Here is a 24,853-nt window from a genome sequence, read left to right on the forward strand (position 1 = left end):
TTTTTATTTATTCATTTATTTATTTGTTCTCTGGTGAGCGGGATTACCTCTGAATTATGGAACAGTCCCCTTTCTCTCCTTAAGTAAAAAATAACATCTGTCCGGCAAATGGAGAGCTTAGTGTTTCTCTATAATTAATGGTAAAAGCCTCCAGAGCCGTGCATAAAATATACATCCTCCATGCAGGACCCCCATAACAAAGAGAGCGAGAGAATACAGAGAGGAGGAGGGCAGCAGGTCAGTGAGAGGAGAGGAAGAAAGAACAGAAACAGAGAGAAGAAGAAATAAATCGGTCAGTGTCAAGAGTGTGTTTACAGTCACACCACAGGACAGTCTGTAGAACAAATTACAGAAAATAACGACATTATTGTATTGCAACTATTATATATTGATATACATGTGTGGATTCTCCTTTTTTTTCCTCCGCACCTGACAACTTAAATAAAGACATTTTTCTCATACCAGGTTCATCTGATTTGTGGTTAAATCCTGGTAAATATATGTAGACCAGACCTGTATTATCAACATGAAAGTGATCCTGAGATTTTCAGTCATTATCCAGTATGAGAAGTTAATTATACTCAAATGTGTTGTGAGAATAATCCATGATGTGGTGGAGAGAGGCTGACATGTGTGCACACATGAACAGAATGATCTGCCAGGACACCGCTGCACAGTGAACATGTCGTCGCTTATTGATCAGTAATGAAAAATTATTGGCTTTGGAAAGTAAACACGGAAGCACTCAGAGGGTCATCAGGGAAACACACGCCATTACATTTACAGTATGGTGTCTGTCACACACACACACACACACACACACACACACACACACACACACACACACACACACACACACACACACACACACACACACACACACACACACACACACACACACACACACACACACACACACACACACACACACACACACACACACACACACACACACACACACACACACACAAAGATTAAGATTTATGACATGCACCGCTCCTACATTGGGGGGAGACAGATTTTATTGTGTGTTTAGCCCCTTTTGTGCTGTTATGTGTCTTTTTGTGTCGTAAATGAACCCCTCTACGGTGTCTTGTCTCTTTTGTAGGGCTGAAGCTTACGGTCTTAATTTTGATGAACCTGCTGATTATTTTCTTGATATCAATTAGGGGTGCACCGAATGGGAAATTCTTGGCCGAAACCGATACCGAAAATAGGAAACAGTTGGCCGAAAACCGAATGCCAATAGAAATATATATATATATAGAAATATATATAGAAATATAGAAATATATATATATATAAATATATATATATATAATGTATACATTTTTTACCAATGTTGTTCAGCTACCTGATTATGGAAAAAGACATGATTATGGCAAAACTTAACTTAAATAATAATCACTATTATGGGTCCATAAAACATTTATTCAACACTTTTGAATGCATACATTAATTCCAAGTCAAGTGCATTTTCTTTTCTCTGTAGGACAACTACAACAAAGTGCATTCAGAACAAAGCCAAGGTGCTTTAAAACTGCATAAACATCTAGGCCAGTAGGCCTACAACAAAATAGTGTAAATAAAGACTGTAACAGCCAGGCCTTCAACAACAACAAATGCACCTATAAGTTTGGTAACCTAACGTGTTGTTGTGATGACGTAATCAAAACGCGCGCGACCATGCTCGCGGCTGGCTCACAGCCAACATGTCTGCCGCTTGGAGATATTTAAAAATATCAGAGAGAGAGGCGCGGATTGCGATTTGTAAAACGTGTTCAGCTGACATTTCTCGAGGGGGTGTAACTGCAAAGACTTTCACCACTTTGGGATTGCTCCACCACTTGAAATCAGAACACCCGGACAAATATGCGGAGTATGATCAACGTAACCCTGTTCTCTGACATTCGGTGATATTTTTTCGGTGCTAAAACCCTTTCGGCCGAAAGGGCCTTTTTAACCATTTTCGGCCGATAATTTTCGGTGGCCGAATATTCGGTGCATCCCTAATATCAATTAATTGTTTGGGTGTTTAAACGGTCAGAAAAATAAAAAGGTTCATCCCAGTTTAGATTGCGAAGTCCAATGTGCTGTCTTCAAATGTATTGTTTTGTCCAAATCCAAAAAGTGTTGAGATAGATACTTTATTTAACCCACAATTGGGAGTTTATTTTATTCCGGTAGCAGTGTCACGCATTACAAAAGTTAAACATTTTTAAAATATACAATAAGATAAAAATATAATAAGAATATAAATTAACATTAGTATATAGTAAGAATACAAATAAAAAGAAAAAATATAAAGACATATATCCCTAGAGTATCTATAATACACAATATATTGAATACATTTAGTATACTCTACAATATACAGTCTCACTAGGCTACAGAATATATATAGAAAGATACTATAGACAAAGTTTACTTAATATGACATAAAGCTAAGAAAAGTGTGAAATCTCAAATTCTTGCATGAAAAATAAAGGATTGATTAATTATGAAAATAGTAAGTGATTTGTATCTGTCGATGAACTAATCGATTAGGAGACTAATTGTTGCAGCTCTAGTCATTTTGTGTCTTTGTACTGTACATACTGCGGGTTGCTTTTGTCAATTGTAGATATTGTTGTCAGTGTTAGTTTAGCTCCTTATCGTAATATTTAGTTTCTCTTTTTTTTTTATTCGATCCTATTTATATTGGTTTTGATGTGTCTCATTGTGGTCCTTTTAAGTGTCTTCCTGGTTCCTTGTGTGCACAAAGAGAGAGAGAGAGAGAGAGAGAGAGAGAGAGAGAGAGAGAGAGAGAGAGAGAGAGAGAGAGAGAGAGAGAGGTGAGCTCATCAGTAAGTGGAGCATATTGTTGACTTATTTGCTCATTTATTTGTTTGTCGATGTGAGCTGTGTGTTATGGAGGAAATGCCTTCCATAATTGATTCCCAGTGCTCACATATCAGTGGGAATCAGCTTTTATGCAAGTAGAGATAGTCAGTTTTTTCTCAAAAAAGAGACATATTGACCTCCAGTGGTCTCCCCATGGACAACATCCAGACATCTTTGGCCAGTTGTTCATCATTCACTCATTAAAGAAAACTCTGTAAACCGACCTAAGTGTCCCTCAAAGTAATTCAATCTAGCAGAGAAAGGCTCAATGTGTGTGGAGAGGCATGGCTTTGTTCAGTCTGTTTTACTTGATTTGGGCAACTATGACAAAGAGTGTGAGATACACGTTTATGCTAAACTATTTGCTGTTCTCTTTGTTTCATTTAATACAATAATAATTTACAAATGGTAAATAGGTTGAGCTTATTTACAAAGCAACACAAAAAGCAAAGTTGAAAAGTTATTCTTTATTTTCTAAATGCTTTATCATTTCACGTTTTTACTTTTGATTCAAAATCATGTTGGTAGTTTTACCAACATGATTGTAAGCTGTTTCAGATGAAGAGTCTAAGAGCTAGATAATCGTAATGTTATGGTCTAATGTGAGATGGACCGGTGCGTCAGTTTCCACGTTTCATCCCCGACACAATGCGTACCCAAGCTGTCCAAAAGCTCTCTATGTTTGGCAGCACATACCTGTGTGAGCAACTGTTCTCTTTGATGACGATAAACACAAATTCACACAGGAGTCGTCTTACTGATGAACAAACCTTCACTCAATCCTCAGCTCAGAGCCTGACCCCAAACATTGATGAACTTGCATCCAAGATGAGATGCCAAGTATCTGGCTTGAACTAGTGTGCATCACAGAGCAGCACATTTAGTTTAAATGTATGTTTCCTTTTTGCACTTTTTTGGTTTGGTTTTTTCGTTGAGGGACATTTTTCTGAAGCTGTTGTTGGCCTGTGGAAAAATGTAATCATAAGAAATGATTCCGGAAAAGCTGCAGATAGAGCCATAAGAAATCAATGCAACTGATTTTTCATTTATTTAATGTTTAATGTTGGCAATCATTTAAGCTTCGTTAGTTTCAGGTTTCATTTTGATACGTTTTGCAATAAACATTGAACCAGTCCGGCCCTCGACTAGTACCGATTTTTTTATTTTGGCCCACTGTGTATTTGAGTTTGACACCCCTGACTAACATGCTGCTTTTAGTTTTCAGAATGCGTTGCAGCTTCTCAAATAAAACACAGATTCACGTAAAGTAAAAACCTGCTTTAAGGAAAGAAGCCTAATTAATTATTTATTTTTTAATTACTGGTAAAATAGCTATAGGTTATACTTCCCAACACACCCCTCCTGTAAGGGTGCAACAGTTAAATGGGAGTGTAGTTGCACAGTGAGAGCATCGGTAATATGGGCAGTGTAAAACATGTGATTGGGCAGGGTACAATAATAACAAGAATACAACTATTTAGCCTTGAAGTTTAAACAGTTTGTACTTTTAATAGGTGTTTACTTACAGCTGATGCAAATGGTTTTTTGGTAAAAATCCTTATGTTTGAGCTAGGTTAAATACTTAGGCATCCTATTTTTTCAATTATAAACATTCTGTAGGCTAAAGTACCGTAGATGACTATCTATGATGACTAGTTATTTTTTGCCAGTCAAGCCATTATGCTACATTTTAAAAAGTGATTATTTTTTGCATTTACATGTTTCCATTATTATTTTCCAGATATCATAAACCACGAGATGCTATATATGGACCTAGAGTTTAGCTTTTTTCCCCACAGTATATGAAAGCAGCTTTTTACAATGTTTTATTTCTTTAGGTCTATGCGAGTACATTAAACTCAACATCTAAGCACGTGTAAAAGTAAATGATGTGCATTCTAACAGTATCCTCTTTTATCAAATAAGAATGTTAGCTGTTTCCATGGTAACTGTATTATTAATGTGACAGCGAAGAGGTCTTTAGCTCTCTCATGTCAGTCTGCAGTGTGCGGCTTAGCTGAGGATTTTGTAGTAAGGGTGGAGGGGGATGGAGGAGGTGAACGCTCGGATGTCGGAGATGAGCGTGGCGTCCTGGAGCAAAGGCGAGGAGGCCATCAGGAAGGTGAGCTCGCTCACTTCACCGTAGGCCGAGGAGGGGGGGTTGACAATGCTTTCTGGGCTGCAGGTGGCACTTGGTTCTGGGGGGTCATTCTCTTTCACCCCAAAACCAACCACCTGATGGAGATGGGGAAAACAAACGAGTAGCTTTTGTTAGTTCATATTTGTCTAAATATTTATGATATTTCTAAACAAGAATCGTACCGGTTAGTTTTGCGTTACTTACAAAAAACTGCGTGTACAACCAATTTCTTCCGAGCATTATCCATGTTATATCATTCCTAATCCTGCATTGAGGGAATTTCTTCAATTTCTTCCACTCTCAAGAAATATCTCTGTTAGCTGTTAATGTTTGGTGTTGACCCAAAATATAGCTTTCTATCATTTCTGTCAGAGCATTTTTCTGTAATGATTCAACAAAGAAAGTCTTACAAAGGAACTTCCGACTTCCAAACAAAAGTTGTAACTAAGTTTACGATGCCCAAACACACACTTACATGGACACTGAGCTTCCTGCTGCTGCTGTTTCTGTGTTCCAGGAACCAGGAGACCAGCTCCAACCGAGAGAACTGCTTCAGCGTCTCGATCTGCAGGGGCGAGCACAGCAAGTCAGAACCACAGGTCAGGACCGGCTCACTTTCATTAGCAATAAAGAAACAAATACATCCTTATTTTTACTGTATCTTTGAATTCAGAGAAAAGTTTAGTGAATATTTTACCCTTTATATTCACTCAGTGTCAAGTTTATTATTAGGTACACTAGATTAGATCAAACTAATGCAGATCATTTACAGTTAGTGTGGACGACAAAATATAAATGTAAATCAGAAACTATGAATAAGTTAAGATGGACCTTTATTTATCTCTAGTTAGAATTAAAGCAGCAACAGATTGAGAATGAAAAACAGGACAGTACAGATTCATACAAGGTAAACAAAATAACTGTTTGAACAAATAGAAATGAAACTCAACCAGATTAGAGCTTTGACTAACAATCATTTCACTTTATTGTTTTTTTATTTGTATCAATGTCCTATCCTATTCCTACTCTTAACTCTATTATATCGTATACATTATTGTTGATTTCTATGCTTTGGAGATGTTTGCTTACCATTTAAGATATTAAGGCAGTGTGTATTGTGACAGAACATGGAAGAGAGCAAATGCGTCTCACCTCCTTGTCGAGCCTTTTAAAGATGTATTGCTGTGTGACAACCTCAAACCAGTTGCGGTCCACCTCCTCTCCCAGGTGAGCGTCCTCGCATTCCTTCAGCTTGATAAGAGCTGTCACCTGCGTCCTGAAGGCGTCCTCGCTCAGCGCCGACAGACGCGCCCCGAAGCTGACCAGGAACTCCTCAATCTTGGCGTCCACCAGCTCTGTGCTGCGGGGACGAAAAGGAGGGTTTTAAAGAGAAAAAGAAAATCAACTCAGGAGTCAAACACACAGGTTGGTCAACTAACCTGAACTTTGAGGCCTGTGTTTCCACGGTGACGGAGAACCCAAGCATCCCAGAGGTGTTCCTGCAGGTCGGGTACACCTGGTACCTGGAGGGGAATGAGATAAGAAAGGGTTTTTAAAGTGCACATGAGTGATCTTTATGCTCAGTTAATATGACTCAAACTAACCCTAGCGTCTCCTTTGTCCTGAGGAAGTCAAAGCAGGGCTCCTCCATGTGCATCTGGGGAGGCACAACCACATCAAAGCACATTTCAGTATATAAAGAAGGGTTCAGATGACATTCTTTTAATGAACCCTTCCCATTAGATCATAGGAATTCATGTGGTTTGGTAATGAAAAGGTTAGTTAACACTCAGAATCATGTATTTGTCACTAGTGTCTGTGGAGCCGTAGTAAACATGTCAACACTCACCACCAGCAGCTCCATCAGAGCATGCTCTCTGAGATTCTTCAGCCCCGACTGCAAGAGAATCAAGATGTATACAACAAGAGAATAAAAAGAAATGTCAACATCATAACAGAAATAGTTAACTTCAGTAACTTTGATGTCGTGGAGGAACTCAGCATTTAGAACATGACATATTGGGATATTTCCTCAGTTAAAATGAACAGTAAATGGATGTTTAACGCTTTAGTTTGAACCACACTGCAGCTGTAATTTGTCTTGTTTGGGGAAATAGCATGATGGTCACCCACCTGAAAATAGACAGTGACCTCAGAGTTAGCGTCTCCTTTGTTCAGAGACTTGACTTTACAGAAATGATGTTTCTGAGGCAGCTCCACCACCCGGAACAACACAGGGACCTCTGCTGACAGGGGCTGGAACTGCAGCTTACTGCACACACACACACACACACACACACACACACACACACACACACACACACACACACACACACACACACACACACACACACACACACACACACACACACACACACACACACACACACACACACACACACACACACACACACACACACACACACACACACACACACACACACACACACACACACACACACACACACACACACACACACACACACACACTTTTAAAAAGACATACATTCAAAAATCACACTGGCACAGACACTGTTGATTTTATAATTACATTCCAGTCTAAACTGGAAATGGCTGAATTAATAACAAATAAATATAGAAGGAATAGGTAATGATCTTTTTGCAGTCATCATGCTGCAAAAAGATCACGCTGTGTGTTAGCCTATATATAGTGGGGCTTTTTGTTTGCGTTTCCTTTCAAAGGATAGATTTAGATATAGGCCCTATTTATTTATTTTATTTTGTACAATCTCAAAGATCCTTCACCCCCTCACTTAAATAATATTTGTTGGCATTTTTTGTTAATTAAGAACAATTACACTTGTTATAACTCTGATAGTCAACATTTAAGTACAGTTGCAATCGAAATGATTCAACCCCCATTGCACATTAGGTTTATTGTTGGGATATACCATTTCTCAGCTGTTTGCAATAAACTAATTACACAATAACTGTTTAAGTAGTTAAGTTAAGTACCATGCTTCACTATAGGCAGGGTGTTCTTTCAGTAATATTAGTTTCATTGAACTACTTAAACAGCTCTGGTGTAAATTGCAAACAACTGAGAAATTGTATATTTTGCTAATAAGTCATCCGCCGTACCAGCATAATTCTAAACCTCCACCATCATCCCGGTCCCGAAAAAAACAAGGGTCAAAGGAGTCAATGACTACAGACCCGTCGCCCCCACCCCTCTGTGGTTAGGAAGTCCTTTGAGCGCCTTGTCCTGTCCCACATCAAAAACATCACAGACCTCCCCCTGGACCCCCTGCAGTTCGCCTACAGAGCCAACAGGTCTGTAGACGACGCTGTCAACATGGCCTCCACTCAGCAGGAACCTACGCCAGGATCGTGTTTGTGGACTATAAAAACTGTATAAGCAGGATACTCACTCAATGAAGTACTGCAGAAACTCTTTGGACTCCTGTTGGGGGAAACGACATGAATGAGATTACACCTCAACAACTTACCCAAAGAGAACATTTTATAAATCAAGTGGAACAAGCATCTGTATGAGAGAGGAGTGGGTTATAACATTAAGTTGTAATGCATTTGAAGATACACAAGTCACAGTTTTACCGGAACAGTTTCTACTTTCTACACTTTTAATTAACAACAAACATCTTCATGTAATTCAGATTATATATTGGAACTCACAAAAAAGTCACTTTTAAAACACTAACAACTTATCATCCTCAACATATATCTTTGTTCGCTCTTCATTGTTGATATCTAATAGAGTACTTTCAGAGACAGATGTGAGAAATACTGGACCAAAACTAAAAAGGGAAATAGTTGTTGTAACTTGGCTGAACTAACTTTGTTAACAATTTGGATTCTGAAGGGTTTAGTTTAGCTTTTCACATCACAGATCTCTCTTTCTCACCGTGCTGGTGAAATTCCCCTGCACCAGCCCTTCGGTGTACAGCTCCGACTTTAGCCCAGTGACAAAGGTCATGAGGTCATCCACTGTCAGACCCTTAGTGACTGCCTGATACTTCTGAATGACAGACCAGCGACAGTGCTCCAGGATCCTCAAACGGACGTCCCTGCAGGGAAAGCAAGCCGACACTGAAATCACTGTTGCTCTATTTGTAAGGATACAGCTGCTCCTCAGTGGATCTGCCTGCAGTTTGACTGCTCAATGTTTGGTAAATGATCAACTATTTTGTTGAAGAAGATTCATAGGTTTGACTACATTGCTGTATTCACCTGTTTCCGTGTTGAATAAACATGTAAGAAGATTGTATTATTAAGCTACCAAGACACTGCTTTGGTAGCAAATGAAGGTATGCTGTACACTGAAAAAACAAAAGAGCTTTCACAAAGCGGCGAACAGGAGCAGAAAAAAAAACGAATACTTAAATGTGACCAACGTACTCTCAACCAGAGGGAAGTCTCAAATACCAGCCTGCTTCAAATAAAAGCCTGGTACCCTCCGCAATTAAAATATGAGTATTTAATGCATATTAAGCATCTTTCTATTGCATATAAGCGTCTTTGAGTTTTTAGAAAAGCGCTATAATTGTCATTTATTTGTATTATTATTATAATTATTCTATATATTTAAATGTGATAAAGAAACTATTAGTAAAAAGCTGCACTCTTAAATGTTATCATCATTCTTTGAGGCCCTTTGTGTTCAGTTCAATGTTTATTTTGTTCAAAATAAGATAGCTGAAAATAATAACTTTTTCTTTTGATCCCAGTAATGTTTTGCATTTGTGCATTATACTATAATCAGCAGAAATGATTCTTGTGTTAACTTATTTAGAGTAATTGTTATGGCAAATTCAACAATGTTATCCGGATATTTGCCAAATACTGTGAATCCCTATACGTTATGTTGGTGGAATGAAAGGCTGTTTACAGAGTGTGTCTGCAGTGTGTGGGACATACTTGCCCAGTCTCTCAGGTTTGATGAGGATGTTGAAGTAGGCTTTCTTCAGCTGCTCAGAGAACATGTTAAAGACTCCCGGTGCAGCGCTGAACTCTGCCAGATGATCCACGACGAGCTTCAGCAGCAGCTAAAGAAGCAGTGGGAGAGAAGTCAGGGTGGTTGTACATATGAAGCAAATAATACAATTAACTATAATAACTATAATCTAATTGTTGATGTGTTTGTATTATACTTTTACTCCACTAAATCTATGGGAGATATTTTACTTTTGACTCCACTACATTAATCTGAAAGCCTTATTTACAAAATAAAATGTTAATTAAAAATGCATTTACACTAAAAACATTTAAGTTAAGAATGGACCTACCAAATATATATATACAACATATATAAAGCATGGTAGGTAAAATTGCACCTCAACCAGCTGGAAAAATAATGTTTAAGTATAAATAATAATAATAAAAATAGGCATAGAATAATATGAATAGCATTTTAATGTCAGAGGTTATTTTGCGGCCTAGTAAGTACTTTAACTGCTGATACTTTATGTCCTTTTTTTACCAAGACCTCAAAAATATATTATTTTATAAAAACAAAGGCTAAATAATTCCTTAAAACTGCGTGTCACTGTAGTTTTTAATCAGCACATTTTTTGGGGGACTATTTTCAGTGGTGGATTAATCCACATTTGGTCCTTTAGTCGTATCTGGGCCAGCAGGACATTGTGTGTGGGATTCATTCAGAATAAACTACAATATATGTGTTGATGGAAATAAAAGAAACATGTCAGACACTGCAACGGAATGCCTCATTGATGTTTTGGAAACAATGTGAGCAAACATTAAGACATTTGATATGTTGATCTTATCAATTAGTAGCTTACTTAAAGTTAAAGGGTAACATGATGGTTAATAATAGAGGTTTTATGTCCACCTGATGACTGCAAGTCCAACTTTCTTTCTCTTTTAGCTTCTGACCCCTGAAGGACTTGATATGCCTGCTTGGCTGCTAGATGCTCCACTCTGTCTCTAACTATGTCACACTATGTTAGAGTGTACAGTCTCCTCACCGGCAGTTTGTGGTTGAAGCCCTTAAATCCAATAACGAATCCATGCTCTCCGGCCACCAGTTTATAATCCAGCTGAGCCACATCAGCCTCATAGGCTGGCTCGGCCAAATTGTGAGCCAGGATGTTCACAAAGAGGTCAAACAGAACCAGACTGAAAGAGGAAGAACACTGTTAAACAGAACAGCAATTCATCCTGTTGTGGCTTTAAGCCGAGGATGAATGCAAGCAAATGTCTTTCTTAAACTCTTACTTGTCAGGACTCTTCTGAATCATCGGGGAGATCAGGTTGAAACGAATATAAGCTAAAAAGACAGAAAACCACATAATTGTACCTTATTTTTTACTGAACGAGTTGTTAATTTAAACCCTTGCTAGAAATGTACAATTATTTATTGACATATGCACAACAGTTACAGAGAACCAGTCGTTTGCTGTAGATCTCAGGCTCCCTGAAACAATAATCAAATCTATTATGTATAATAAGAAATAGGACGGCAATATAAGAATCTTAGACATGAAATGGTGCAGAAGTTTAACTAAATGTATAAAATATTACAAATATGAAATAAAATTAAAAGAAAGGGAAAGGGCTACAGATGTGGGTGTACAGTATTCCGGCAGTGGCTCAGTCAGTAGGGGCTTGGATTGGGAGCTGTAGGGTCGCCGGTTCAAGTCCCCGACCAGACCTAAAATATGGAGTGTGGACTGCTACTTGGAGAGGTCCCAGTCCACCTCCTGCCCTGCCGTGGTGCCCTTGAGCAAGGCGCCGGACAGCCCCCTTCCCCCCTCAGTCCCATTGCTCACCGGGCGCTGGAAGAAGTCCCCCAGCGTCGTAGTACCGAAAACTCAGCGTTAACCCCGAAGTGACCTTGCTTACCCCAAATCCTGCCTCCGGCTCACCTTTTGGGATCTTGAACTTGTTGTCCTTTTTGTACCACAGACAGCCTCGCTCGTTGTTCACGATCCGGACAGGAAACTCTGTGTCCGGACAGTCAGACGCTTTCAGAGCAAAATCGGTCGCTGTGCCATGAAGAAGAAGAAGATCATTTTGAATTTATGTTTTTAGTTGGAGCTCTTTTGTAGCATCATGTGTTGCTTTCTTTGTACTGACCAATATATTTGTTCTCAGCGGGGAGGTGGAGTTCAAGGTTGAGTTCCAAGTCTTCCGCCCAGCGCTGAGCCCACTCCTCTGGGATGTCTGATGAGACAAAACTAAATTATCCCAGGTTATATATCATTACTTTTTTGTCTTCAGAAAGTTGTTTGGTAAAGCAGCAAATGCTTTCCTTGCCTGCACACGTTACATCAAAATAAATACAATGTTTCGTTAAACAATTAGTTTGTGTCAACTGAAATTAAATCTCAGCATTAATTGACTCTCACAATCTTCACAAACAGTAGATAAAGGCTTAATCCCACCAAAGTACATCAAGATATCAAAGATAAATATCTGTAAATGAGTTGCTATGGTGTGTCTGTCTGTGTTGAGTGTTGAGTGTGTGTGCGTGTCTCGCACCCTCCTCGCTGTAGCAGGTACCGAACCATTTCTCTCTGAGTTGACAGTGACCTTCGTTCTCCGGTGACAGCAGCAACAGGTTTGCTTTGTCAGGAGTCAGTAGTGAAAGAGCGGCACTAATGACCTGGAAGCAACAAAAACGTCAAAACACAAAACGGTTATGAAAGGGTTTCCTCAGCATGTGCCTTCTAACACAGAGAACTCTACTAAAGGATCATTAAAGGAACAATAACAAAGACCATGATCACAGCAGGTCTGCCTTTGATGCCCCACAAAACTACAATGGACTGATGAGTATATGACTAAATATGCTAAGACAAAAAACTGAAATATTGAGATGGTTTCATGTGCGTGTGTCTGATAGGCTTCCATAATACTTAAACAAATATTTTCCTAGCTGGCGAGAATGTACAAGACAAATTCTTGAAAAAGTCACATTTTCTCCCAGGTGGAAAGGCCCGAATCAGGTCCTGCGAAAGGCCCTTAAGGTGGGGGGAAGGGCAGGATTGATGCACACTTCAACGTCCAGGCTGGCCCAATTTAAAAGATCAGTATGAATGAATGGGAACCTAAGTGCTTATCGGCAATGTAAGACGAAATGTGTCAGAGGGCGTTACACTGAACCAGCTTTACATATAAACAACAAAGGGAAAGAACATTGGTTTGGTAGCCAGGTGGGAGGGGGTTTCGAAGGGTTCGAACCTTACCCAGGGACAATTTATGCATGTCCTCTCGTCTGTCTCCATCTTTCAACTCTCTCTAACCAGTAAAGACACTGGTGACCTAAAAATAATCTTTAAAAACAGTTATTATCACTTTATATGATATAACCTTTTTTTGTTAATCTGGCAAGCATGTCTGAATGTTGATTGTTTGACTCTTTCCCTTACTAACAGACCACGTCATGGTTACCTCCTGGTCAAACTCAAACATGAGCTGGTCTCCAGTCAGGAAGTCCTCTTTGGGAAACAGCTGCATGTTCTCACAGATGTTCTCCACAAACTCGATGGGATCTGTCTGTCAGTCCAGAAACAAACCAGAGACAACATCAAATTCCTAATCACATTTTAATCAAATACAAATTAATGTTCTCTAATATTAGCGATGATTTACAGGAATGAAATGAATTATTGCTATCCTTGTCATCATCATAACTACTAGTAGTTTTAATGAAGATTCATTATTTCCTAGGAAAAAAACACATTAACACAGAGAAGGGCTGATTCATCTAATCTATTGACTGAACTGTCGTTTGGCTGTAAGCAAATTCATTTATCCAGAGACGTGTGTACAGTGTGTGTCTGTGCAGCAGTACCTGCTCCTGATAGTGGAACTCGTTGGCTTCTATCTTCTGAATTTCCTCATAGATCCTGGAAAAAAGTCAATAATATGCTTTATAGCTTTTGGCCTACTTTGACTACTTTAAAGGGGGCTGGGAAATAGTTATATGACCATTTATTTGTATCTTATTACATATCAAATTCTTATATTTGTGTAAAGGTTGTTTCAAGTATTATTTTCTCAACAACACATTAACTGTAAGTTTATAAAACAAAACAAAAAATGAAGGTCTGTTTCTGCAGCAGTGCCCAATCGTACCTAAAACATGTGTGTGCGTGTGCGTGTGCGTGTGCGTGTGCGTGCGTGTGTGTGTGTGTAAGGAGCCTTACCTCTCCTGGGGCCCAAGAGTTTGGAGCATTTGTAGGTACTGGAAAACCAAATGGACAACCTGCACAGAGACAAATATTAAAGCATTGAGAAGTAAAAAAAACCGAAACTGTTTAATCTAATTATATTTTTTGTAACTTTTTAAACAGTCAAGGTTAACCAGTACATGTTGCTGTACGAGGTGTTGACCTGGTAGAAGTTCTGGAAGCCCAGGTTAGTCAGGGTGATGGAGATGGAGAAGATGGAGTAGGTGGTGTTCTGGTCGAAACCTGTCTCGCTGTTTCCTCCAAACAGAGCCATAGCCCAGCACCTGAATACACACACAAAGACAAACAGTTTACACAATGAGTCCTGTGCAAGCATTTACCAGTTATTGCCGTTTCTAATCAGTCATTTCTTTATGTCTCACTTCTTCCTGAGCAGAGACAGGATGCTGCCTGTTCCTTCATGTCCGATCAGCCAGGAGATGTAGTGAAGCGGCTTCACTCTGCCAAAATACATAAACATTTGTGAATAGTTATCTGATTGGAGAGATAATGTGCTCTACACCAGCCTGCAACATCACTAACAGTAGTGGTGTGTTTCATTTAAATACTGCACTGAAGTACCATTTTGATGAACTAACCTTTGCAATTAAATATAAAAAATGCAGTATATAATTATATATGGAGTATGGTGGTAAAGTTAGGTTGAATGAGGTTCATCAGGGCCAGCAACAACATGTAAAGTAATATTAATTACCGTAATTTTCGGACTATAAGGCGCACCTGAATATAAGCCGCAGCAGCTAAATTGAATGATGTGTACATATATAAGCTGCACTGGACTATAAGCCGCAGGTGTTTTAATGTTTAATTACCATATGTAAGGGTTCGTGCACAGAGGGGATTGTCGGGGAAGAGATGGCTGTTTGAGGAAGCTCCCATTTATTAACATTTCAACAAACAAGTTGCATATTTGCATAACGTATTTAGTGCAATAGTAGCTACAGAACATGTACTGTGCTGTGTAAACTGTACTGTATCACATAGCGTTTCAGACACACAAACTTTTCAACTTTCAAACTTAAACGGTGCGCTCCCAGTGCACGTACCGGCAGTGATCTACAGCACTGGTTTTCAACCAGTGGTACGGGGACAAACTGTCTCGCTCTCGTAATGTCTGTCTGTCTTGCTCTCGTTCTGTCTCTCGTACCACTCTCGGTTCCACTTTTACTTTTGCGCGCTTCCTGTCTCACTCTTTTCTGGCCTCCAGCTTTTCCTGCTGGAACCCGCCGCTTAAAGGTGGGGGGCTCGGACCGGCCATAGAGCCCATAGAGTTAAAGGTGGTGGCCGTTAGCTGTAAAAATCCATAGATTAGCCGCACTGTTATATAAGCCGCAGCGTCGAAAAATGGGAAAAAAGGCGCGGCTTATAGTCCGAAAATTACTATTTTGATACCAAGTACTTTTTGTATAGAATAAATACTTACTTCAAATGCAGGACTTTTATTTATATTTTATTTCTACAATTACTACAGATCATTCTCTTGATAATATTTTTCTTACTACACTAAAGGACAAGATCTGAGTATTTCTCCCATCACTAATGACTTATTATTCCAGAGAAAATAAAAAATAAATCCAACCGTAGACAAATGATAAATTAGGATGGAGAAAAAGAGTGACAGAGGAGATGTAAGAGCTCCTGTTTAGCAGCACATTGGGTCCAGTGTTAATCCTGCTTTTTCTGAAAAACATTTTTTAAAACCTGCCTCTGCACATGTTTGTACATTTTTCTTTGGTCGATGTTCTAATGCAAGTATTAAACAATGACGCACCTGTAATGTTTCCCCTGCGGTGGTACGGCCCAGCTGATGTTCAGAGCATGAACCTTCCTCACAGGGACCACTGCAAAACACATGCGGATATGTGTCAGTATGTTTTTAATAAAAAATGAGACTGATGATTCTTCTGATTTCATCTTAGGCCGATGTGAAAAAAAAAGCTGTTATAGAAACACAAAAGGGCAGTTTCTTTTCATACCATATTAACATATTGATATTTGATAATAACATATACACATGTAGGGGCCGTGGGATTCTAACCTATTTATATGATAACATACATATAATATAATGCCAATACTTTCTGACCTCTGTAGAGTTTGTTGAAGGCTGGAGTGTCAAACGGCTGCAGGAGGTGAGAGAAGTCCGCCTTGAGTTCCCCACTAAACACAAGAAAACACAAAACATCAATCTTTTTTTTTTCATTTACAGGATTAGTTTTTGCCTGATTGTCGTTAGTATTGCCCATGTACTGGGGTCTAGTCCCTATAAAACTGAGCATAGGCGGCCACCAAGCAAGCAAATCGCACCATGAAGACTGACAAGCTCTCCAGACAGGTGGACAAACTTTGAACATCCCAGAGAGCACCATTAAATCCTTTAGACCAAAAATGAAAAGAATATTGAACCACAACAAACCTGCCAAGAGAGGGACCGCCCCCAAACTCACCGTGCATGGAGGGCATTCAACCAAGAGGCAACAGGGACACAAATGTCCCCCTGAAGGAGCTTGTAGATCATAGTACATAGGACAACTTTATGACATACAGGACACTCCATTCAGCTGGGCTTTATGGACATGTGGCAAGAAAAAAGCCATTGATAATAAAGAAAAATAAGAAAATCATTTGGTTAAAAAAAAGCATATGAACAAAAAGTGCTCTTGTCAGATAAGGCAACAATTTTACTTTTGGTCAGTATTGAAGGAATAATAGATAAAGAACAGTGGCAAGAAAGTATGTGAACCCTTTGGAATTTCCTGGTTTTATGCATTAATTGGTCATTAAAAGTAATCTGATGTCCACCAAAGTGAGAGTGAAAAAAAAAGACAGTAAGGATTCACAAGACGTAAAAAAAGATATTAAAAAAGCTTGAGTCCCCGTCTGTCTCTCCGTTTGTCGGCTGGTAAATCCCTCGGTGGCGCTGCATCTCTGCATTTCTATTGGGATATGGTCTAGCCTCTGACTGAACCACTCTAATCAACAGATTTTCTTTGTACTACATTTACCTCAATATTTAGGGTCATTGTCCTGCTGCACCACCCAACCTCGGCTGAGTGTCTTGTAGGATATCATGATAATCTTGAGAATACTTTTTTCTAGGGAGCATTGACACACTTTTAAATTAGCTCCTTTTATAGAAAATGTGTCTAAATATGGATTGATAAATAGCTTAACTTGTGAAGATGACTTTCTAACTCTCTCCAGCTTTTAAGAAAATCAACAATTCTATTCGTAGGTCTTCTGAGATCTATTTCATCAGCAGATGCTTCTTGTTAATAATAAAAAAAAAATACCGGGGTGGGTGAATATTTATGCACGCTCAAGTTTCTATTTTCTTTTATTTATTGTTTGTTTAACAATAAAAAAACATTTGGCATTTCCAAAGTTGTAGGCATGTTGTGTACATCAAATTTTCTGGTGAACAATACAAATATCTTGTAAACTGAATTGCTTTACTCATGCAGGGATAGTAGTTGTAGTACACTTACTTGTTGGGAACTTTGCTGAAGATTTCTCTCACCCACTGCTCCAGAGTGTCTAGAGTTTCTAAACAACAAAGTACACAGTCAGAAAGCAGAACATCTAAGCTGCAGCTGAAACCTTAAGTTCAATCACAGTCATAGCGCCCCCTTCTGACCACAGGAACTTACTGTTGCTAGACTTTGAAGGTGGCTCTATAGCGGCCCCTAAAAACCCTTCACGAAGCAGGCCTTGCTGTACATGACACCTACATGTACCATATTTAAGAGGCATTTGTATCACAGGTAGACTGAGTGTGTTTGTGAGTGAGTGAGTGAGTGAGTGAGTGAGTGTGTGTGTGTGTTTTTGTGTGTGTGTGTGTGTGTGTGTGTGTGTGTGTGTGTGTGTGTGTGTGTGTGTGTGTGTGTGTGTGTGTGTGTGTGTGTGTGTGTGTGTGTGTGCGTGCGTGCGTGTGTATGGTTGGAAAAATATGAAAATAGGAAATGTAGTGAGGAAATCACTTCAACAATGCCGCAAAACGAAGCGGTGGCAAGAAGTAGCTTATTTGCACACATTCACGGGACAACTCAGGTTAATGATATAGATTGGTACAGTATGTGACGATGGCGATTCGGTGCTGAGCATGCAGAGATCCTGGAAGCACACCGACGTGCGCTGACTTGCGTGTCAAGTACCCTCCCCTCCTCCGAATGACTTCAAAGTTATGGCAGACCCAAAGCCACAGACAAATCCTTCAAATGACTCTGGTGGACTTCAGATTTTGTCCGTCAGATTAAGTAAAAAAGGACTTTTCCCCCTGTCACCGAAAAACATAATCATCAGGGATTGCTATCTCAAGAGAGATGGAGGAGGAGGAGGTGTAGGACAATGAAAAAGGAGAGGAGGAGGAATGAAGATTGGAATCAAGGGAGGAGAGGAGTAGGAGAATTAAGGGGAGGATAATGAAACAGGGAATGAGACAGGATAGGAGAGTGTAGGAGGGGCAGGAGGAGTGTGTGATTACCTTTGGACTGCACAGTTAGCGTCATGTAATGAGCGGAGTAATATCTCCTCCAGAAGTCTCTGAGCCTCTGGTAGGTGTTGATCTGCTTCTCTCTGGGTTCGTGCTTCAAAGTCTGAGCATTACCTGAGAGAAAATCAAACCACTTCTTCACATCCCCATCAACTCAGAAACAGGACTTTATAAACCCTACATTTAGAATAAGACTTGAAAAAGATTTAGTGAAAAAATGTTGAGCATTTCAAAAAAAGAACGTTATTCTTACCCCAGCAAAACTTTCTCATAGGGTGGCCCGGTTTAGCAAGACTCCCAAACAGCATCTCCTTTCGATGCGAGTCAGAAGGCCTCGCTAACTGGTACTCTGAGACAGGAAATTAGAAAAGTGACATGAATAAAGAAGAAATCTGAAAAATAGTGTGACTCGAGCCGAAAGTCTGGTGGGTAGTAGTACTACCTAGTATAGCAGAACATTTGGAGCATAAAAGTGATTCAAACTCAAAGGCAAATGAAAGGGGAAATAGTTCAGTGTTAAGGTGTTGAGAGTATCTGAGTACACGGGGAATGTGACATTGTGTAGATGGCATCAGTGTAGAGTACTCACCACTGTCCACAGCTTCCACCTCTCTGTCGATGGCATCTTCTATCATCAGAGGACAGATAAAGAACTGAGCCCATCTGGAAGAAAAAAATGTAAACTATTATTAAGAGGTTATAATGTTGGAAAAGGGTCAATATCACTAGAAAATAGAGAAACAAACAAGGGGACAGAGCCTTTGCTGTCCGGGCTCCTGGACTTAGGAGCAACCTGCCTGAGGAGATCAGGGTTGCAAACTCCGTCTGCTTATTTAAATCTCTTTTTTTTTAAAAAAGCTTTTAGAAGGGCCTTTATGTAATTTCATTTTTGTTCTAACAGTTTGAAAGGTGCTACATAGATCAAATTCATTATTATTATTATTATCCAGTTTAGTTTTTTTTGTTTAGTTTTTTAGACAAACCCATACAATTAGGTCACAGACGAGGTGGTTCTCTGATCCAGCCTCACCTGTCAAGTGCCTCTCTGAAATGTTTCCTCTGCACGTCCAACTGAAAGATGGTTCTCTCGCAGTCAGTGGAGGCGTTGTCGCTTCCGCCATGCTTCTTTAGGAAGGCGTCGAAGCCGTTCTCCGCTGGGTATTTCTCACTGCCCATAAACACCACTGCACATTAGAGAGTAGGGAATAAAAAGGTTAAGAAATCAGGAGAAGAGAATTTTAGCCACAAAAATACAATTATTTTCTCGTGTTTCTAAGACACTATCAAGATGCAGCATTAACTGGACTCACTGTGCTCCAGGAAGTGGGCGAGGCCAGGCAGATCTTCTGGGTCACTGAAGCTCCCAACACTGATGCACAGAGCAGCTGCAGCCTGGAAACAAATATACACATTTTCAGCTTGTATCCAATCATTTAACACTTTTCCGGTCGCCTAGGAATACTGAAAGATATTTTATATTTGGGGCGGTGGTGGCGAAGTCCACAGGGACTTGGCTCGGGAACTGGAAGGTCACCAGTTCAAGCCCCCGAAAGTCCAAGTGCTACCGAGGTGTCCCTGAGCAAGGCATGTTCCCTACACTGCTCCGCGAGCGCCGTACATAATGGCAGCCCACTGCTCCTAAGACTACGATGGGTCAAATGCAGAATGTAAATGTCCCCCTCTCTGGGACTATTAAGGGTATATAAATTACAAATAAATAGATAAACTTAAACTTCACTAAAAACCACTAACAGTATCCACTGACGGGCAATAAAATGAAATCATAACTTTCATTATTCAACAATACATTTAAAAATACATCACACATTTGTAGTTTAATTCATTGGGGACTACTTCCAATGGCGGATGAATCCACATTTGGTGCTTTTATGAGTAACCGGGGCAGCAGATATGCACACGAGATTTTTTAACAAGAAAAATATATAACATCTGCAGGCTTTTGTTTTTTCTTTTAATACAATAGTGAACTGAATCCTAAATATATATGAAATAAGTACATTCAGGGATAGAAATGTTCACCCCCCCACCTGCTTCTCAGAGATCCCTTTCTTCTTCTTCTTCCCTGCATTCTCCTCGTCCAGCTCATCAAAGTCGCTGTCCTGCTCCTCCTCTTGGTCCTCTTCCTCATCCTCCTCTGAGCCCTCACCAGAATCTTCTTCTTCCTCACCTTTGCTTTCTTCCTCCTCATCCTCTCCATCTTCTATCTTCCCGTTGGCTTCTCCATTTTCACTTCCTTCTGCCCCATTCTCCCCACTGAAGTCGGAAATAAGGAGAACTCGGAGGCCGTTACTCAGCTCAATGTATCTGCAAAGAGTGGGAGAATATTTTAAACACAAAGCTTAGGATGTCTTTAGGAGAAAAACGTAACGTAGTAACTGTAAAGACACAAGTTGCTTTGTTAAGTTACATTAGATTACAATACATTAATTTAGCATTTAATAGCTTACGCACATCATTTGCACCCTGGGACTTTTATAAATACTGGTTCAAGAGAAGTTTTCCTTTGAATAAAAAAAACATATTTCTACATTAGGTGTTTCTTACCAAAGCTCATTGTGTGTATCAGTGAAGTCTAACAAACCTGATGAATGCATTTCAGTCCTCATAAAACATTTGTTAAGCAGATTTTTGAAATATATTTTATCCTGTATTGTTATTCACTGCCTTTGTGGGAGCATTGCTTCTCTGTTCTGCATGTTACTGCTACCACCGCATCTGGACTTGACGTTCCAAACTGGTCAACAAAAAGTAGTTAAAATAGTACTTATTATAATATATCAAGAGAGAGTATACTATCTCATTCTCAAATAAAATGTATAAGCCATCTCCACCTGTATTTCTTAGGGTCACTGGGAGATTTGATGATATCCAAGTCCCCCTGGTCTTCTGTAGGCACTCTTTGACCTCCATCCGCAGCAGCCACCTGATATCCGACTTCCTGTGGTGGTGGCGGTGGCGGTGGCTCACCCTGGTCTGGGGCAGAAGCCTCAAGTTGAGCACCACAACCATTAACTGACTTGTTGGTCTGAGGCATGTTGACAGAGTCCTCTGGAATGACAGCGCTAGGGATGCAGGAAAGCACACAGGTAAATAATTAGTTTCTGTCAAAATGTTAAAAAAAATCTATCCATCAATAACCATTTAGCTACACTGCTCGTCAAATTCACCAACTGGATTTAAGCAAATCTGTAAGAGCCTTCCATTAGATAATTACTGAAGTGATTAATATATATTTCAGCTGGCAACAACTTATTTAACCCTAGCTGATGCAGTGAGTAGATTCTCATTTCTTAAACAAGCTTGTCGGAAGACATATCCTGTGGTCGTGGAAAGGATGTTAATCAGTTTCAGTAGGGTCGAATCATTGGCCTGCATCAAGCAAAGAAAACAACGAAGGAGATTTCTGAAACTAATCAAATCAGGTTGAGAACTTTAAGAACTGTCCAACGCATTATTAAAACCAAATCAATGAATCCAGCTTTAGCCTGTTCCAGAGTGATGGGTGCATCAGGGTAAGAAGAGAGGCGGATGAAGTGATGCACCCATCATGCCTAGTGCCTACCGTACAAGCATGTGGGGGCAGTATTATGGTCTGGGGCAGCTGCAGTTGGTCAGGTCTAGGTTCAGCTACGTTCCCAAAGAATGAGGTCAGCTGACTACCTGAATATACTGAATGATCGGGTCTTTCCATCAATGGAGTTGTTCCTCCCTGATGGGACGGACATATTCCAAGAGGACAATGCCAGGGGGGCTCACATTGAGAATGAGTGCTTCAGGGAGCAGGAGACAACCTTTCTACACATGGAAGTCCAGACCCTAGCCCCATTGAGTGTCTTTGGGATGTGCTGGAGAAGACTTGCGGGGCGGCTCTCCAATCATAAATACAAGATCTTGGCGGAAAATGGATGTAACTCGGGACAGAAATACATTTTGTGACATTGCAGAAGCTTATCGAAATTATGCCACACTCAAAGATAAAGGCTGTCCAACAAAATATAAGAGTGTGCAAAGAGTGTATTTTTCTAACATTTGTGAATGTTTTGGAACTATCAATATTATCCTATTGTACCAATTCCTACTGGTTAACTAAATAGTATGTACTCCTGTGGCCCTTATTTCAGTGAAGGAAAATATTTTGCTACAAAAGTAATCCGAGGAATTTGTAACAGAAATGTTAAAACAAAACAACTGATTAAAGGACCACTATGAGTATAAAGAGGGAGACATAACAAATGTAAATGTATAAGTCAGAATGCTGATATTCATATTTGTACATATCAAAGAATGTGGATAACGTTCTAAATCTAAAAGGATTCACTTATACAGTCTTTTCAAAGCCAGGGCGGAGAGGAGGAATTATTACATTGAATAGAAACTCTTTTAATGTGCATACAATTATGGGATTACTTTTGTAACATAGATACATAGATTGCAAACCTTTCAATAAATCAGTTATTAAATAATAATTTGCTTGGCGCTAAAGTCCCTCTGGCAGATTCCTAAATCCGATTAGGTTAATAATTACATATTCAACAGACACATGACATGGGTGTGATGCTCCGGTGTACACATATTTATTTTAACATGAAGAATATCTATTCGTGCCCATTTGTAAGTAGAGAATAATATTACGAGAATAACTGACTTTCAAAGATGAACCTTTAACAATGTAGTAACAGGATCAGATGTATCTTCTCCTGTTATAAAAACTATTGGAGTCAAAACATTTAACATGTACGATTCGTCGATAAAAAATGTAAGAAAGAAAATGTCAGAAACATGGGAAGTGATGGTACGGCGCTGTTGTGGACTGAGCCTCACGTTAATGTGTGTTGCTATTATAAGGGACATGACATATCGCAACAGGAACTGCTGGGAAGCTAGCAAGCTAACTGTTTGAGCTAACTTAAAAACATCTTCATACCATCACCGCTGCTACTTCAGTAAGGCAGTGACTTGCTTAGACCACTAAATCGAATAGTAGGCTACATTGGCTTTGGCTCAACGGCTACCGGCTTCGTTAGCGTTAGCTGATAATGGTTTTGGGTAATCCTGTTATTGAGAATAACCATTTTAACATAGATTGTTAAACAGCTAGTTTAGCCACAGTGGCTACATTACGAGTCGTGTTGTGTAGCCATTAACAAGCCAGCTAGCTTCGTCTAAACTCTAAATCATGACATAACAGTTTCGTTTGATATACTTTGACATAAGGAGGCTCTCACCTTTGTTTCTGCCAGCTTAATGTTTATGGACGTAACCGTTTCAGTACAGCCGCCTAGCTTTGGTTAGATAGCGGTTAGTCAAAACAAAGCCTTTGATTCGCTGAAACCAAATCAATCACAAACAAACGGGCTGTCTGATTGGTGGAATCTATGACGAGAGATTGAGTTTGACTGAAAAACAGAGTAGTGATGGATATGGATATAGTTTATAATGAATACAACATTAATAAACTGAAAATATCCTAATATATTATAATAGGTTCAGATAGCAAGCATTGATGATTGATTCACTGCTAATGTTTATATCATATTTTATTATTTTGTATATGTTCAAACGTTCAAACATAATCTTTGATCTTTTATTGCACATGTTTACTCCTTACGTCTGATAATATATTTATGTCTATTTTATTTCCTTCTATTTTCTTCATTCTAAGAAAATGCAGGGATAGTAGTTGTAGTACACTTACTTATAAAAGTTTCATACTTCCATCTTTTCAAAGAAAATGTAAAACCTTTTTTATATGTTTTATTTATTTTTGTTTATTTTCATATATTTTTCATAATTTTTATTTTTCTCTGTTTGTATATGGTTTTAATCAAGGAATGCATTTGTTACATTCGCCACCAAGTACTGGTGGTTACAGTATGCAAGTAGAGATAGAAGAGTGTTGAAATTATTTGAAAAAAACACAGACACTCAGGAAAAATAATTACATTAAAATGCTATTATGAAGATTGTTATTTTTATTTTACTAAATTGCATCTATAATATACAAACATTCACAATATTTTTGTACAATCAGTTTGTGCTTCTCGCCTTTACAGGAGGGAATTGTTAGACAACAAGTTTACATTAACCTTCTATTTTGTCCGTGGTATACACAGCATA

The 24,853-nt window shown here is 39.2% G+C and overlaps 1 protein-coding gene across 1 annotated transcript; it reads right to left on the reverse strand.

Moving 5' to 3' along the window:
• Positions 1-3,918: 3,918 nt before the first annotated feature.
• LOC307018338 (nardilysin-like) lies at positions 3,919-24,110 on the reverse strand. Its single transcript, XM_079648551.1, has 31 exons — positions 23,962-24,110; positions 21,568-21,798; positions 20,764-21,040; positions 20,026-20,107; positions 19,746-19,899; positions 19,305-19,378; positions 18,969-19,064; positions 18,707-18,829; positions 17,712-17,769; positions 16,310-16,383; positions 15,995-16,064; positions 14,586-14,663; positions 14,366-14,486; positions 14,179-14,237; positions 13,824-13,878; positions 13,421-13,525; positions 12,509-12,632; positions 12,104-12,190; positions 11,893-12,012; positions 11,243-11,294; positions 10,993-11,143; positions 9,923-10,050; positions 8,910-9,072; positions 8,416-8,447; positions 7,157-7,295; positions 6,873-6,920; positions 6,628-6,680; positions 6,463-6,546; positions 6,176-6,383; positions 5,499-5,588; positions 3,919-5,118 (listed from the first exon to the last, which is right to left on the reverse strand). Exons 2-31 carry the CDS (start codon positions 21,768-21,770, stop codon positions 4,897-4,899), a joined length of 3,330 nt encoding a protein of 1,109 aa, XP_079504677.1. The 5' UTR covers positions 21,771-21,798; positions 23,962-24,110; the 3' UTR covers positions 3,919-4,896.
• Between the last annotated feature and the right edge of the window lie 743 nt (positions 24,111-24,853).

Source organism: Notothenia rossii (genome assembly GCF_949606895.1).
Source record: "Notothenia rossii genome assembly, chromosome: 1".
Taxonomy (NCBI): domain Eukaryota; kingdom Metazoa; phylum Chordata; class Actinopteri; order Perciformes; family Nototheniidae; genus Notothenia; species Notothenia rossii.